The following is a 17973-nucleotide window of genomic DNA, read 5'->3' as shown; positions in this document are numbered from 1 at the left end:
TAGTACTTGTTACTTCTTGTAACCGGAAACACATCGGGTCTTGTTATAGATTTAAGGAACATTACAAGATCGTTTATTCATCGAATTATAATCAATTTTCAAATGCAATCGCCTCGTGTATACTAGATTATTTTGTAAACTTATGTTTCATTGTCTTGGATTACGTTTTATTACTCGAAATAATACGTTTGATACAACATTCTATCTCGACGAAAGAAAGATATAAACCGAACATTAACGAACGGATGTGTTCTAGGTGTGATAAATCGGTCTCGTTAGTCGAGCGAGTTAGAAAAGTGAAATAGAATGATCACGATGTTTCTTCGATGCTGAATTCCTAAGAGTACATTTACCAGTAGCTTACAGCGTTAAAATTCACGAATTTTTCTACAACGAATCTGTGTGGAATGTGCAGTAGCATCGCTAGTAGTGTCTATGAGGTGTCGAATAACCACTGTAAAAGGTGAGAGAGTGAGAACGGCTAATTCTAAGAACGTTTAAATAACCGACTATCGTACATCAAAGAGTCAGAAATATTTGTAAACGTTTAAAAAACTGCCAGTCAATCGTGATTGAATCTTAAATTAGACGCGCGCGGGAAGGGGCGCGATTTATGTTCGTTTTCGTCGTGACAAGTGCACATATAAAGTTACAAATGTGCAAGCATAGTCAAATTATAGCGAGATTATGTTGATTTAACGAACGACTACTACCCGTACGATGTTCTCCGGGTGTTTATTCCATATGATCCTTGTCCGCCTTGTCTTCGGCAGACTGTAACTGTCATACGAAATCCATCTCAGATTTATTATAATATTGTGTACCTGCTCGTCGTCTATACAGCTGTCTTTCTATAAACTTCTTTATCTCGCTGATAACAAACACGCTTGATGTTAATACGACGAGGAACAAAATATCTGCAAAAAATGAATGAAACATTTCGTCAGTAAATTGAGAGGAAACATAAAGAATTATATAGGGGGTCTGGAAAAATATTTTAGAATATTTAAGAAATGTTTCCTAGTGAAAATATATAGTGATGACCAAAAATTTTGAAAATTACAAATTCGAATTTATATAATTATTAATAATTAAAATCAACCAATAGTGGTGCTCCCAAGTTGCGCAAAGTTGGAAAGAAAAACTATATAAGATGTGTAATACTTAATTTATACCTTTTGCTGTGAGAGCTTCAGTTTGGAAAACTCGTTGCAATGGTGGAAAGTAGATCACTAACATCTGTCCTATTACTGATAATGTCACAGCTACCAGAAACATTTTATTACTCCACAATCCAATGGTGAATATTGATTTTGTCTGAAATTAGAACTCAGTTTAGCATCAACTAATACGCAATGATTTTGGAATATCTTACCTGTGATCTGCAGCTTAGAGCATTGAACATATCAAAGAATACGAAACAAGTGAATGTCATGGTTGTATCTCTTGCAGTATTTCCATTTACCATCTAACGAAAAAAAATTGTTAAGCATTCTAGAAGTAATATCAATAATTTTTTAATAAAACAACTTCATACCTCTCTATTATAAACCCACAGGGTACCAAGTATAATTATAATAGCTGACAATAATACATTGATAATGAGATGTCGAGTAATCATTGGCTCTTTTGTGTTACGTGGTTTCTGTTTCAATACATCCTTGTCAACCGGTTCGACTCCAAGACTGTAATGAACAATTCAACATATAATAAAGTAGTAGTGATAAAAACTATCTTTTGTGAAGATTACCTTTGAGCTGGTGGGCCATCCATAATAATATTAATCCAAAGAATTTGCATTGCATTTAAAGGATTCGGTATACCCATCAGAGTGGCAAGAGCAATTAAGGAAAGAGCTGCTATACTAGTACTTAACTGAAATCTTACAAAATTTCGTATATTGTGAAAAATTCCTTTTCCTTCTTCAATTGCAGCACTGAAATAAATACACAATTATAAATAAACATATTAAAATAAAAAAAAAGTTATTAATAAATTAAACAAAAATATGTACATAATAGTTGCGAAATCATCATCTACTAGAATCATGTCCGCAGCTTCCTTGCAGACGTCGGTACCATTTTTACCCATGGCTATTCCTATGTCTGCCTTCTTTAAAGCGACTCCATCATTCACTCCATCACCTGTCATGCCCACTATATTACCCTCTCTTTGCAAAGCTTTAACAATGCATAATTTGTGCTTAGGCGTGACACGGTAAAACACGCTAACATTATTGATACATTGCTCCAATTGGTGTTCAGTCATTGAATCAATCTCATCTCCAGACATTAATCGCGAGTGAAGTATATCTAACCCGATCGTACTTGCTGAAATAGAAATTACCAATTGTAATACATTGTGTCAACAACACTCGTTACGAGTAAACTAAAAGTATGAAGTGTAGCTATAGAATATATTTCGTACCTATTGCAGACGCAGTCTCTTTGGCATCTCCTGTGACCAACTTAACTTTAACGCCACTGTTAATGAGAGTCGTTATAGATTCACGAACATGTGGCCTAGGTGGATCACATATTCCCACCAAACCAACATATATGAGATCTTGTAATGATGTGCCACGTGCCAAGCCAAGTACTGTAAACAATGACATATTGTACATAACGAAAGTCAATGCAAGTAATTTGTTACAAATAGAATCAAAAAATACCTCTTAATCCTTGTTGCCCAATCTCATAGGCTTCTGTTAGGAACTCCTCATCTTTCTTCTGATTAAGAGAATATACTTGACCATTAGCATAATATTTGGTACATTGAGGCAAGATCTTCTCTAAAGCACCTTTTACAAAAAATATTTCTTGCCTATTCTATAACATATATAATACACGTAACATCAAAACCAGTCACAATATTATCCGTCAGATATCTTCGTTACAATATAAAGTCACATAATAGAAAATTAATTTACCTCTCCATACTTTGGTGTACATTTCACAACCATCATTTTTTGTTCCGAAGAGAAAGGATATTCTTGTAGGCGTAAATATTTATCTGCGACTCCATACATTCCATACTTCATCGCTAATACTAGCAATGCACCTTCTGTTGGTTGACCAAGCAGAGTGTCGTTCTGTATAATGGCATTGTTACAGACACATCCTACTTCTAGCATATGGTTAATAGAAGCATGGGCAACATCATAATTATCGCACTTTCGAATTCGAACTTCTCCCTTATCGTTGTAGCCAGCCCCAGTAACGTCAGCCACATATCCATCCGAAGTTACTAAGATCGTTGCAGTCATCTCGTTTTTCGTAATAGTACCAGTTTTATCGGAACATATCACATTCACGCAACCTACGCATTAACGGCATGACATTATAATGTTATGAGAAAGTGAGATAAATATTATATAATGATGTAGCACACGTACGTACCAAGGGTCTCAACTGTCGGTAACTTTTTAACAATAGCCTTTCTTTTAGCCATCCTCATAACGCCCAGAGCTAGAGTTACAGTTACAACAATAGGTAAACCTTCAGGTATAGCTGCTACTGCCAAACTCACACTGATGGTAAACATTTCAAGAATAGCTTTGCTCTGGATCCAGCCAAGAAGCATAATAATACCAATAATACAGAATGAATAAAAGGATAACTGAGTGCCCAAAATATCCATGCTCCTTTGTAGAGGAGTCTTTGGAGCTTCTTCAGCTTGCATCATTGAAAAAACTTCTCCAAATTCACTCTTTTCACCAGTGTTGACTACTATACCCTACAAATAATTTTTTAAGTACACTTATGCTGTTTACAAATTATGATATTTATTCTATATTATCTAACTGACTTTGCCATTTCCACAGCGCACCAATGTACCCATAAATGCAATATTTTTCTTTGTTGTCAACCCATTAGTTTTAAGTAATGGAGCAGTTGACTTTTGTGCTGGTTCAGTTTCTCCAGTGAAACTGCTTTCATCAATTGCTAAATCTATTGCTTCGAATATCCTGATATCTGCAGGTACTCTGTCTCCAATATTTAAATAAACTATATCACCAGGAACTAAATTGCGAGCAAGAAATGTTTCTAAACGGCCTTCTCGTAAGCTGAAAAATATAATGACATGATTGCTGTAATAGAATTATTTGATATTTTAACATTATTAGTGTAGCAAGAAATAATCACTTTAATCCTGAACCTAAATTGGGATAGTGAAAGTACATTGAGGTTTTTTAAGTGGAGATTACACAGAAGTAAATTTCACCATTATCGATCTATGTTTCAAATTGGATACCATATCTTCTTTCCTAACAAGGCAAAGGAATGTTCCATATAAAGGGTTACTATATCTTCCAAGAACCACATTTCTAAAGGAAATGTTAATTTAAATAAAGACTACGAAAACAATTTTAGTTTAGTGTTTGGAACTACACAAAAGTCTCGTTAGGAAAATGTAGTAAATAGATCTTTACCAGTGACATGTTGGTGGCACCAATTTATTTAATTCTTCTAAGGATTTTTCAGATCGATATTCTTGTACAAATGCAACTGTCACTACAATTATGATAGCCTAGAAAAAAGGATTATATAAAATTAACGATCAAATTATTTAAATTGCTCACATACAGTACATATCATTATGTATACTCACCACTGTAATACTGACAGCATCATCAAACTGCCTCATACATACACTAACAAAAGCAGAACCAAGTAGTAACAGAATTAAAGGATTCTTGAACTAGAAAAATTAATTTTTCTTGTAAATGTTGCCTGTGACAATGTGAAACTTTAAATTTTGAATTAAATGAATTAAACACCTGTTCAACATATTTTTTCCATGTTGGCTCTTCTTCTTTAACACTAAATTCATTAAATCCAACTAACTGTCTTCGGTGGTCAGCTTCCTCTGACCATAATCCTGCTCTTATATCAACGTGTAACCTAGCTGCTATTTCCTCTGTGCCAAGACTGGCAGCTTCTGCAGTTGTTAACCACATTTCTGAGCTTTGTTCTTTGGGGCCCTTAAAAAAACAAGACGTTTCTTATTTCTTTGCTATCAATAATCTAGTATATGTATATATATATATATATATATTTACAAATAATTTTATACCTTCAGTTAAGTATTTCAACCACTTTTAAATAATGTAAAATACATTTCTTTATAGAAATATTTTAAACTTTTTAGTCTAAATACATTTTAAGTATTTAATATTTTGGGATTTATATTAATATCACCGATACAATAATGTAAAAAAATTAATTATTTTCATAACATATATCGTAAGATTTTTCATTTGACATTTTTACAGTAGAATACACTTTATCATACACAATGGCTAAGTGTGATTTTATAACTAATGTGAGTGTTTTTTATAATTAATCTCTCAAAGGCGATAAGTTGTATAAATATTTTGCTACACTTAACAAGTTCGAAAAAAAGAGCCACAAATAATGTCAAACTGACACTTGAATTAATGACACGTGCGTTGCGACTCGCAACTTACGAGCATGTACGAGTATATGGTAAGCCAAATATACATTATAGCAATGTATAGAGCGGTCGAGAAATATTTTCCTTAATGCATGAAAGCTTTCACGGAATTCTGTAAGTACTATTTCCTTAAAAATAAGTTTATGTCATATTCTTCAAGACGCTTATCAGCGGAGACTCTAACCTATGACGAATTTGCGCAGTGAGTAAAATTTAAGATGCACGTGTATACAGTTTAGCGATATAATAAAACGCCATATTCAAAGACGTATGTATAAATTAAGAAGGTAAACAAGGTGAGTGACACCAGGGATTAGTAATTCATGAAATCAATGCACTTAGCAAACTGCATATGTAAATATTGATATGAATTTATGAATTAATTTATTCAACCTACAAGCAAATCAGAACTTATTTATCCCGTTCAGAATTCCATCATATGTATTTCAAATAGAATGTATACTGAATTTTGTACAATTTCACATACTATAAATGCATGAACACCTGCAGATAATACTTGTATGCATTGTATACTCTCACATAAAACGATATCGTGGAAGCATTATAATCTTTATGTGCAGGAATGCACGAAAAGGCGATTAAAACTTTTATTAATATCAGCAACTAGTTACAAATTGCATTACTTAAAGGGTATTTTATAAATATTTCGTCCATATTGTTATTATATTCTTCACTTATAATAATCCGATCTAAAATTTATAGGATTTCGGTCTGTTTAAAAAAATTATAATTTTTCAACTGTTTCATAGATTGTTGCCATTCAATTTTCCGTTTCAGCGATTATCGATCCATTTACCTTCGAACGTGCAAGGCCACATTATTATTCTAAGCGTAAGTAAATTTATTTCGCATAGTTCGTTACTGGTATAGAATATTGAAAAGATATTTGCGAACCATCGTATTCGATTATAAAATGTAGTAAAATATTTTTTGAAGTAGCATTTTGTGTATATTTTTAATTATTTTGCACATATTGAAATTCTGTATGAGGAAGATCAAATTTGGATATTTGTTTTCTTGAAATACTGGACATTACGTAAACATTCGCAATTTAAACTAGTACTATAGTGTCCTAAGCTACTATAATAGTAGAAAATTACCGTTCGCGTAGATAATTACACGAGCTGTTCAATTGACAATGTTCAGGATATTTTATTAAGAAAAAATGAAAAAGTATTAGCTACATGTAGATTTGCAGGCAAGAATAGCGATTCTAGTTGGTTTTGTTGGCAGGGTAAGTTTCGGATCGATACCGAAACACTCGAATAGGTTACGGTTATAATAAAGTTAAAGACTTCTATTACTTTATTATATAAAGTATATCTTTTATTACATTAAATTCCGATGATATTTTAATTTTAATATTTTACTAATGCTAATTCAACTTTCCAGAAATTTTGTTTTCATTTTGAAGAATTGTCCATTGTTTGAGTATCAATAACAGACAAAAAAATATTTTATATGATTACATTTTTCCAAAGGATAATTTTAACTTTACTAGATTAGTAACCAGCTGCATGATTTGCGTAGAATAACTACATCAGAGTCCCTGCGACCTTGAATACCGTACTGTTTACATCAACGAACAGGTGAAGAATTCATAATCCAACTGTTCTATATTATGGTCCATTTTTAGAATCATAATCTTATTTATTAATTAAGAATATCATCAAATAATATTAGTTGACAACGTGACGTAATAGTCCGTGACCGTGAAACGTTATTAGCGAAAAATACGCAGCTGACTGATTTCCTTGAACGATTTATTGCTTCACAATGTTTGAGGAAATAGCGTTAGTAAAAGAGTGATTTAATAATTTAACTGTTACACACTCTAAGGAAATAACATATTATCGCAATGCAATCGTCACTAAGATTAGTCGAAATCAATAACTTATTGTTAAAAACAATAAATCATATTTTTATAAATAAAAAAATTAATAACTTTTCAACATACATGGAGTAATATTTGGAGTAATATTTGTACGTTGATAAACTTATAATTTCACTAAACAAAAGATATAATCTAATAATATTAACGTTTCTTTCATTGTTAAAGGGGTAATATTGTATGCCAAATCGGTCATTGATCTTATTGTTAGCGGGAAGGCAAAGCTTCGGGAAAAGCATAGAGAATTAATATTACATTCCGATTTAATGATGCAAATAAAAAGATTATAACATTACCTTAATGTACTTAATGTACTAAAAAAACAAAAATTCCTACCTCCTTCAATACTGCATCCTCGTCGCTTCCCTTATCCGTGTTAACATCCAACTTATGCAGTATCGTGTTGATGTCGTCGAAAAGCTGTTGATACTTCTTACCCGCCGTGTCTTTCATTTCTTCTAGCAAGATCTGTCTCCCTTTCTCTCTCCTATCCCTGCTGGTCGGCAACCAGTTTCACAGTACTGTGCTCCTTTCCTTTTTTCGAATCGTGCTTGTGATCCTGCGGAAACTTCGCCTAACAATTTTCAAGTCGACTGTTATTTGTCAATCCGGTTTCACCGTTTCGAAAAACGGAAAGACATAGTTCATGGTCCGACTGAATTCCTGTCAAAACGGCAACGAACGAGCATTGAGCGTGTGCCGTGCGTTCGGGGAGGTTAAGTGTTCTGCCGATTTCTAGTCACGCGAAGGTCAAATGAAAAAAAGAACATCTAACGCTTCTCTAGAATTTTCGAATGTGTCATAGCCGAGAAAACGGTACTTTAATTCAAGTATTGAGTATCAAAGATCGGTAGAGACTTCCTTAAATAACCGAGGATAGTTAATGATGATAGCTATGAAAGTATTGTAAAACAATCAGTCTATATATATATATACAGGAAATAATAATTTATTTAATTTACACATCAATCCAAACAGTTCAAATAGTTGACGGATTTGATAATGATTCCCTACACTATCATTTCAGGCAAGAGAAGTATGTACTATCGAATAAAAAAAATGTTGTCTAATCAAAATAGGATATAGGTGGCAATGAAATAATCTTATAGTGACAAGAATGTTATCAAATGATAATGAAAATGTGTAAGTATTTTTATCTGCCTTTGCCGATTTGTCACCAACAAATTATAAAATGATCGTTTTATTCATGACAAGCGATGATGTACATAGTTAGCACGCACGTAATGAAGTTGCATATGTACATACAGGACACGCCATAATTTCTGATACAATAAAAAACGAAATAATATTTAGTATAAAAAAAAGCGAAAAGCATGCAATAAAAGTATTTTGTGAAGTAATCGAAATGTCATCGATTATGAAAAAATGGAATTCCAGAATTCGGTTAATACGCATGCTCCCTAAATTCAAGTAGTTAATGTTATTCTATTTAATGAATCTTAATAATTGTGCAGTATTACCTATTTTCGAATGATATTATTAACTATAATTTCATATTGACTTATGAAGAATAATGTACCATGATCAAAGTCTACAAGGATGAATACCAATAATGCAATCATACAGTAATGAATAGATATGCAACCATGTTATTTACTTGTACTATTATTTTGACATTGGTGGATGTCAAGAACTCTGTAACAATGTAGAACATTATTCTCCGAATTTTGATGATACATTCAATTTAAAATCTAATGAGATAAATTGAACAAACTCGAATATAGTGCCTAAATAATTGTTTTAACGGGCATCTACCCAGTTCAGTGAAATACTTTCAGTCAGGGGTAGTATACGTTATTACAAATCAATAGTGACGTGTTCACAACGATCATATGCAAACATAAAAGAAATCTTTGCACCATTTCAAACACAAAGAGGAGCACGAGTGGTGTTTTGAGAATTCTCAATAAAAATATCCTACCCTTAGGATAACCCTTTTAATATCCGAGGCACGTCGGAGAATTGAGCCCCGATGCGTGGCCAGGCGAAACGATTGAGAAACGATTCACAAGTACAAATTTTCCTGCGCGAAACCGAGAATCGTATCTTGGAGAATGATCGAGTAGTCTCGTCTTCGCCGTGGAATTCTGTACGCAGTTATGCACTCATACAAAAAGGGGACTGGAAACACGCGACGATCGGTTGACGTGTAACTGCCGAGCCGAGTGCCGAATGACAGCGAGTGTAGCGGGCAGCGCCGTTCGTACCGAGCTGGTACTGATCTGGGAAAGCAGCTATGGATGTCGCTTGATGCGCGTGTGTCTACACGTATGTGTATACAAACTCGTTTCGAGTCAATGTATTAGAAGTGGAGCAGACTGTGTCGATCCAGCGTACGACGACCTTACAAGGGGGCCACATGTACATTTCGCACCGATTTTGATGAAACTTTGTGGAATTATAGTGATCATCTAAATTTTAAGTTATACTTAGAGACGTAATTGTAGATGGTCATCCATATTCAAGATATTTTCAAATCAAGTTCGTATTATTTCATTATAGTTGATGTCTTTTCAATTACCAGGACGTGTCAAGCAAACACGGCGATGCAGCACAACATTTTAAACCTACTGTACTTCCAAATTTACTCACGGCATTCGCTTAGTCAACATTGTTGAAATTCATGGTTATTGATTCGACAACATGATAAACCGATATTTTTGATAATTGATCTAATTAATTATTAATCCGTGGCAATGGATCTGTGGTTTATTTACGATAGTAAATAATGCAGAAGATATCGAAAAATCAATATTCCTGTGCGCGCAAGAATGTTATTCTACTTTTTAGCGTAGTTGTAACACACTTTGGCTTGAGAGATTCTATGGCCTTGAATGGTGTAAAATATTCAAACTGCGTTAGAAATGAAAATATTAGAATCTACGGAAACAATGTATTGCAAAAATGAATGCACATGACAGATTATTGATTTACTCGAAATAAATACATAAAATTATAAATTTATTGAATAAATAGGCTATAAATGTTTCATGTTACGATAACTGGGTGGGTATGTTTTGGTAGCAGAACAGCGTAGCCGTATATGAGTAATAGAATAAAGTCGTTGGTTATTCACAATTTTCCCGCTTAGTGAGTTGATATAAACGTGTTTAATCGAACGATATTACGGTTCGTTGACATTGCTCTATACTCTGTACACATAGCTTCACGAAATGTTTCCTTTCCAAATTGAAGAGTACATTTCTGGAGGGAATGAGCCTGCATTGAGAGCTAGTGTTCTTTTAAAAGACAATTCTGTTTAATTTCTTGTTATATTTGTAAGGAATAACTACAAACAATTCATATGTAAATGTTTTCAAAATAACCATCATTAAATTAAATTTATCCTTTGAAACAATTCTTTTGTATCTTACATGAAGTTCCTCGACAAGTCTATTAACATAAATTGTGATAGTATTGGATTCAATAGTTTTTCCAAAGGAAGTTCTAGTTACATACATATGTATATGTGTTACTGCATTTAGAAAAATGGCACTTTGTTTAAAACTTTGATTCAATTGGAAGTGAGTTACATTCAAAATGCTGACAATGAGGTGATTGCTCACAATGAGATGATATGGACATTAAAACAAAAAGTATGTTTACTGAGGGGGTACTATTGTTTACAAGGTACAAAATTTTCTCTTTCGTGGCGCCACGCTATTCAAATGACACAACACGATGTTAGAAAGGGTGGAAAAAGTTTCTCTTTGCTCCGATTGGTTGACGCCATTGCGACTGTGCTTATTTTGCAATCAAAGAAGAATAGAGTCTGTTAGAAATTGAGAAGAGGATACACATGCATATGTGTGTAAGTATATATGTGCATATATGTACGTCACATAAAATTTCGCTTGCTGTGTCCTGTCTCCTGTTTCTCTTTTTTATATGTAGTATAATACATACATATGTATGTATATACATACAGTAATGGGATCTGCACACCTCCGGGTCGCAACTTAATCCGTAGCAAGTGTCAATATAGAAATCTTCTTTGCTCTGATTGGCTGATGATTCACTGCTGAGACAGAATCTACTGCGGATTGGGTGTGCAGTAAAATGGTGAGGATGCGCGCGTCAGCTTAGGGAGTAAGAAAAGCGTGCGGAGTAGATCCCATTACTGTAGTACGTAGTGTAGTTTCTTCTTTTTCTTGACAGCATGCGTAATTTTGAATGCGCAATGGAATGGTGGGGATAGGAAACACGATGTCAAAGAGATCGGAAAATTCGACATCTCGGAGGGAAATTTAAAGAAACTCCATTGTGCACACATATTTACATACATATTGCAATGTAACTCACTATACTAAAACCTACTTGTATGTAGCACTGTACGCAAAACAAGAGTCACTGAACGTTTGTAACATGTGTGCGTAACATATACATACACACTTGTGTATATGGGAATCGATTGGATCAGTCATCCTGAACGGCGGTAATTTGCCTACCGTTCAAGAGTGCCGTGTTAAGATAACCTCCGATGGATAGCATAAAACCGGCAGAAAATGTTTCGAGGTCTATTAAAACTATTTGCCCGTCGGCTGAAGAGCTCAGCGTAATCACAAACAACATCAAGTGTGTAAAATGTGGACTTGTATTTCAAAACGAGCCACGATATCGATTACATGACCTTAAGGTGCATCAGCGTAAAAATTTAGATAAAATAATCAAAGAAAGTGTACAATATCGTTGTCCTGTTGAGTCCTGCATTTATGCGCCGAATGCCGAAAGATATTTTACTAGCATGAAGTATCTTAAACAGGTAAGTATCGTTATAAAAATATTACGACAAGAATTATAATTTACAATGTATATTTAGCATTACCTTAAAGTACATGCAAAAAAAATGTATGCTTGTACTCGTTGCGAAAAAAGCTTTTCCACTGAAGCAGCTAAAGAGGGTCACATGAGAGTATGTGGAATCGAATTCACATGTTCTTGCTCTAAAATTTACACTTCTTATGAAGCTTTACTCACACATGCAAAACGATCCTTGCACACCATAAATGACAAATATAAAAATTCATCTAGGTAAGCTGGTTACAAAGAAAGGCCAAGAGTCTATTTATAACTATGATATCAATTTATATTGTAAACTTAATACTTTTACAGACGTACAAATTCGAAAGCAGTTCGTTCGATCCTACAAATTAATCCAACTGGTATAAATAAGCTAATTACAATCCTACCAACAAATCAAAATGAGAATAAAGTATCCAACAATAATAATGAATCCAAGCAGAAAAGTACTATGGATATTGGTGTACAAACAGATGAGTATAAGAGAAATAAAAGACTATTGAGTCCATTAAAACATATCAACAGTAGCTATCATCAGAATGGAAAACGTGGTGTATCTAAACAGACGCAGACAAGTATTTCTCCAAAAATTCGACAAAATGTTATGTCCATGGAGACACAGACCACAGAAGCTTCAAGAGTGTTTAAGAGTTCACTGAAGATTCAGAAGCGTAAAAAGACCTCTGTATCACAGAATTCTGATTATACACTGTTGAAGGAAGATCTGAATCTGGAAAATTTTACATCTCCAAACTTGTTCCCTAGTAGTCCATTGCCACTTCGTCATGATGTTGGTTTGCAAGATTTTTGGGAAGAAAAGAGTACCTCAGGTACTCAAACGATACCTGAAAAAGACATGTTTGAAGTTTTAAATGACAATGTAACTCAAACAGAATTTGAGACATTCTACGAGCATAGTACAAATCCACTAATACAGTGTGTTCCAAAGAGTACAGTCGCTCTAATGACATTACCTTATGCAGAAGACACATCCACGACTGTTGAAGGCTATTCATTTGTATCTTCGAATAGTATATCAAGATCAGATCCAATGCTTATAGATAAAACTTTTGACGATAAGTTCAGCAGTATAGAGACTCAGACTGAACAAGATTACTCACAATCGTTTTTTGATTCAGATACCTTAACTAGATCGTTTGCATTAAGTTCTAACATTGAAACACAAACAACAAACAATTTAGACAATATGGAACAATTGTTGTATAGTAATACATGCACACAGACATGTAATGAAATACTACCATCTGATTTAGGATTGTCTAATATTCAGACGCAAACAGCGTGGACTCAACTTGAGGATACTACTGTTTCTACTGAAACGCAAACAAAATCATTGATATGTGAAACTGGATGCAACATTTCAATGGGCGCATGTCGCTCCTGGTTAAGTACACAAACTAGTCATACTGAAACACAAACTGACTTACTTAGTATTTTTGAAGGTCTTCAATAATGAGGTATTAATTTCATTTTTTTATTATACTGAACAACAGTATAATAAATAATATTTATGAAAAATATTGTATGCATTTTATATTATAGACTAAAATTAGGTTTTTATATTATTGTTTCATACTTTGGTATTTTGTATATTTTGTTATAAATTAATTATTTGAGTTCCTGTGTATGTGCAATCTGTTCATGAAATATATGCATAGATGAAAATATTATATTTTCTTAAAGAAAATAAGTTTTTAAATTTACTGTATTACAGTGTTCACACTGCCACAATTTTTAAATATAATTTATACACATATGTTGCCAGAATAAAAAAATACACATTGCAGGCAATGTAATTCTGTTATATGTAACTTATCAATAAATTTGTTAATTTGAAAACTGCTTTACGAGTAATGTCATTAATTCTCATTTTAAACTTTAAGGGGGCAGATAAGCCTTGAAGCTTTTTAAATATAGATACATTCCTTCACATTATTTTCAAACTTAAAAAATTTAAGCAATGTAGCAACTATTAACTATACAAAGGCATTAATGGTAATTTCAAATTTTGATAATCAAAAATTGTAAGAGTAGAAAAGTACTGCACGTTAAAAAAACATTCTTCATTTGTGTTTCCATGTATGTTATAGGTATAAAACATTTTATTAGAATAGTAGAATGTACCTTTGGAATTTTTGTTTAATAATTTGTTATACGTTTGTAAAACAAAGAATATTTAAGTTTAAGTTTATGGAACTGTTTGTATGTCATTTTTTTAAAAACCTCTGCCGTATCTTTTAAAAATCTGATTCTACAACCACCATTTTTTAGGCATTTCGAATAATCTGTGAAGGAAATGATTTGAACAAAAATCAAGTTATGTTTTTCATAAAAATATCAAGCCAAGCCTGACTTTTAAAAAAAATTTTAGACTTCACTTCAGAAATGTAAGTTTGATTAACAAAAACAATGGTATGGAAAATTATTTGATTATTTCTTAATCAAGTTACATATTCACAAAAAAGTAATAAAACTAGTAGGCTAATATAACGATAACAATAATAGTTTCTCTGTTGATTAAACCTAAATTTCTGAATTTAAAGTCATCTGAAGGTAAAGGTATAGTAAATTGTAGAATTCATTTCAGCTACAACTTTGTAAAGTCAATTTTAAAGAGTCACGATCACAGAAGAGTACCTAATTTTTATACAAAACACATCTTTGGTAGATTTTTGAAAATATCTGAAAAATAATGGTTATTCTAAAAGGATACACTCCGTATATCATACAGCACTTAAAAAAACATATTTAATCGTTGATTTATTATAATTACAGCCTTATTTAAGAGATTCACATTTTCCGAGACTCAAGAGTCATGTACCCCCTTAAATAGAAAAATACATGAAGAATCTTGTCTGTTTCAAATCTAATTACCTAGCTGACATGTACAAAGAAATGGATCATGTTATCTGAAACTGTACACGTAACATTGTTACAATGACCATTAGAGTAACATTTTTCTTAACAATTACATTGGAATAGTACTGTGAATCCCAACCAGTGCTTTTCATTTACAAATCTCTGACAAAGCGTATGTATAAAAGTTAAAATCTTTAATGGTTTTCTGAGAGTCATATCGTGATGGATCAACGTAAACCACATTTTTACGCATGTTTGTTGTTAAAAATTAAAATAACATTTAACGCATTAATAATTATAAATAATAGATGACTTTCATTTTTAATAATGTTATCGATCTATAAAAAAGCATTTATATAAACGTAATTAATAACAAAATAGCGGTGAAACTTAGACATTGTAAATAAGATTTAAAACGAAAATAATTTATAATGGAAAAATGAAGCAAGGATAATAGTTTATAGTCGTTTCGTATTTGTGATTATACCGTGACTCGAAATACGACAGCTATCATTAACACATGTAGATACAACAAACATAATGTGGACATCGTGCCTGGCAATTGAATCAAATCACTAATCGACTCCAGAAGAATACTCAACGCAGTCGCGTGAGCTCCAGGAACTTAATAGCATCGGCTGGGATGTATATAAGAGAGAAAGTGACACAAGGGGTAGTGTATAGACAGAGGAGTACATAAAACTGTATTAAGGTGTAGGACCAGTAGCTTCATGAGTTATCTTTATCAAAATCTGATAGAAAATCTTTGGTCGAATCTTCTATCTTATCTACATTTTCAAGCGTAGAAGCTAGTACTCTTAAATTGTCCACACCGGACATTAGCTGTCTGCAAATATATTAAGATACAATATACAACTAAAATTCTTTTTATATATGGAGGTATATATAATGTCTTAGTGAAATATATTTTTACCTTAATGATATTTCCGCCGATGAAGCAGCATTTCTTAAATCATTGGCTAGCCTTCTTACTGTTTGATTTACGTTTGGGGAATCACATTGCACTCTATGTCCCATTTCTGTTCTATTTTTAAGTTCCCAATTCTCCAACCTTAATTCTTTAATTTGTCTTTTTAATGACGTGATGGTGCCTTCTGCATTCACTACTCTTCTCTGCAAAGAAAAAGATTCAAACACGCAAGAATAAAATGTAAAAATATAATCTTATACTCACTGTACTACGTTTTAAATTATCTTCAACCTGTTCCATAGCTTTCTCTAGATGTGCTGCTTCTTCTTGTTCTACATCTCTTCTAGAAGTCAGTTCTGCTTTTAATATTAGTATTCTGTAATGCACATAACAGATGTAAATCATGCAATTAAATTGAGTTGATATTAATATGATTAGACTTACCTTTTAGATTTTTCATTGATTTCTTTTCTTGCTTGTTCTAGCTCGTGTCGTAATTTTTCATTTTCTAATAATAACTGTAAGCAATTTTAATTTGCATCAATTAAAAGTATTCTTTAATTAAGAAAATTCTATATAAATCGTACCCTTCTTTCTGTAGAGTCTATACTATTTGAAATAGGGCCAGAGCCTGTAGAGATTGTTGTTTTATTATGAATAGGATCATCGTTCAAAAAATCTGGTAAAGATTTTGGGACACTTGCTTCACTAGGTCCTGAGCTAGCTAAGTTAGCTAGCTGAGCTACCTGAGCCGCTATGTTTGGACTTGAATCAGGCTCAGTCCCAAGTATTGGTAAATCTAATGGAAACCCTGAATGATGAGAAGTTACATGTATGTATAAAGTTTACTTATTCGTAATTATTTAAAAAATCTAATATTTCACACTTACCTGATGATTCTGGGCGTTCTGCCCAGAAATTTAAATGGGCAGAACAACTTGCATTTGGTGGAGATTGATTATTAGATGGTAATGTCTTAGCTATACTTCCAGTCAGATCGAAGGGATAATCATGTAAAATAGGTTCACTTTCTTCAGATTCATTTCTGCGTCTGTTTTGTCTTTGTTCTACACTGTTTAGTGTAAAGTCTGGCAAATTATCTACGTCGGAAGTATTTTGTTGAGTAGCTTCATGGTTCAAATAACACTGTTCTAAAACCAGGTGATCTTGCACGAAGTCTGGTAGTTCCGTTGGATTACGGGAGTAAACTGTAGAATCCTTTTCCAATTTATTGGGACTTGGTGGTGGAGAAGTATAAATCCTTGGACGAGCTCCACCAGCACAGTAATTTGTTTGTGAGTTTTTAAGAAAATGTTTGAAACTGAATGGATTCACTTCGCGTCGCGACACTTCTTGCCCTACAAAAAAGGAAGAATAGGATAACACTCGTTGTTAGGTAAGTACCTTGACAAATGTAACGAAATCTAACCTTGTTGTGGGTCACATCCCGTAGCCACCTCCTCTTCGGAAGACGACGACGACGAGAATTTCATGTCTCTGAGGTACCATCTTACTTTTTTCGACGTTGACCGAGGACATTCATTCTTTTTTTCATGATTCGCCATCATCTACACGAAGGATCAACTTTACCGACAATCGTATCATTTGCGGTGCAGTCAAAACTGCACTTGACATTTGTCACCCGCTGACTGCGCTCGGATCAGGTTAGTCGCACTACCTTTTTCTTTCGTCTTCTTTTTGCTCACCGTTTTACTCACTCTATACAAACGTGAGAGAAATGCACGCTTTAAATCCCTCTGACTCCGCTTCTCTTTCGTAACTTCAAGTATTTATTGCACGTAGATTCTTATCTGAAACAGAGGCGTAAGGTGTTATGTATACAGGTATATATTATATCGATGTGGAATACTTATAGTAAATTTTACTAATTGTGATTTATTCAGACAATACTCGTTACCGCATAGAGATCAGGTGAAATACTGGACGTTTACATGGTGATTTCTGTTTGTAA

General features: G+C 33.2%; 3 protein-coding genes across 4 annotated transcripts; 1 reads left to right on the top strand and 2 right to left on the bottom strand.

Moving 5' to 3' along the window:
* Nucleotides 1-50: 50 nt before the first annotated feature.
* SPoCk (secretory pathway calcium atpase) lies at nt 51-9586 on the bottom strand. The gene is made up of 16 exons (XM_033467440.2): nt 9312-9586; nt 7706-8032; nt 4781-4984; nt 4612-4701; nt 4433-4530; nt 3808-4066; nt 3399-3735; nt 2930-3318; nt 2672-2828; nt 2428-2598; nt 2015-2330; nt 1751-1936; nt 1538-1685; nt 1376-1468; nt 1176-1317; nt 51-917 (listed from the first exon to the last, which is right to left on the bottom strand). The coding sequence occupies exons 2-16, from the start codon at nt 7820-7822 to the stop codon at nt 784-786; spliced, it is 2841 nt and encodes a 946-aa protein (XP_033323331.1). The 5' UTR covers nt 7823-8032; nt 9312-9586; the 3' UTR covers nt 51-783.
* A 1795-nt stretch (nt 9587-11381) lies between these two features.
* Nucleotides 11382-14050, top strand: Asciz (ASCIZ zinc finger protein). Its single transcript, XM_033467457.2, has 3 exons — nt 11382-12152; nt 12210-12421; nt 12503-14050. The coding sequence occupies exons 1-3, from the start codon at nt 11871-11873 to the stop codon at nt 13662-13664; spliced, it is 1656 nt and encodes a 551-aa protein (XP_033323348.1). The 5' UTR covers nt 11382-11870; the 3' UTR covers nt 13665-14050.
* Nucleotides 12451-17812, bottom strand: l(3)04053 (lethal (3) 04053). Of its 2 annotated transcripts, XM_076524332.1 has the most exons (9): nt 17680-17812; nt 17431-17569; nt 16892-17359; nt 16589-16812; nt 16446-16519; nt 16266-16377; nt 16005-16204; nt 13165-15917; nt 12451-13035 (listed from the first exon to the last, which is right to left on the bottom strand). In XM_076524332.1, the coding sequence occupies exons 2-8, from the start codon at nt 17567-17569 to the stop codon at nt 15800-15802; spliced, it is 1335 nt and encodes a 444-aa protein (XP_076380447.1). In that variant the 5' UTR covers nt 17680-17812; the 3' UTR covers nt 12451-13035; nt 13165-15799. The 2 variants fall into 2 exon arrangements, with proteins under 2 accessions (XP_076380447.1, XP_076380448.1); XM_076524333.1 differs by lacking the exon at nt 17680-17812 and having other exon boundaries at nt 16589-16800.
* Between the last annotated feature and the right edge of the window lie 161 nt (nt 17813-17973).

This window comes from Megalopta genalis, chromosome 8 (genome assembly GCF_051020955.1).
Source record: "Megalopta genalis isolate 19385.01 chromosome 8, iyMegGena1_principal, whole genome shotgun sequence".
NCBI lineage: Eukaryota > Metazoa > Arthropoda > Insecta > Hymenoptera > Halictidae > Megalopta > Megalopta genalis.
Note: the sequence above shows the minus strand (reverse complement) of the source record. Positions and strands in the feature narration are given on the sequence as shown.

What these genes read in the sequence shown, in the direction of transcription:
- SPoCk (XM_033467440.2), bottom strand. Translation starts at nt 7,822, where the DNA reads ATGAAAGACACGGCGGGTAAGAAGTATCAACAGCTTTTCGACGACATC. An exon ending in ACCGACAGTTGAGACCCTTG is followed by an intron (nt 3,319 to 3,398) that starts GTACGTACGTGT and finishes GTTAATGCGTAG; the next exon opens with GTTGCGTGAATGTGATATGT. An exon ending in TGAAGCTCTCACAGCAAAAG is followed by an intron (nt 918 to 1,175) that starts GTATAAATTAAG and finishes CATTTTTTGCAG; the next exon opens with ATATTTTGTTCCTCGTCGTA.
- Asciz (XM_033467457.2), top strand. Translation starts at nt 11,871, where the DNA reads ATGGATAGCATAAAACCGGCAGAAAATGTTTCGAGGTCTATTAAAACT. An exon ending in GCATGAAGTATCTTAAACAG is followed by an intron (nt 12,153 to 12,209) that starts GTAAGTATCGTT and finishes ATGTATATTTAG; the next exon opens with CATTACCTTAAAGTACATGC. An exon ending in AAATATAAAAATTCATCTAG is followed by an intron (nt 12,422 to 12,502) that starts GTAAGCTGGTTA and finishes ATACTTTTACAG; the next exon opens with ACGTACAAATTCGAAAGCAG.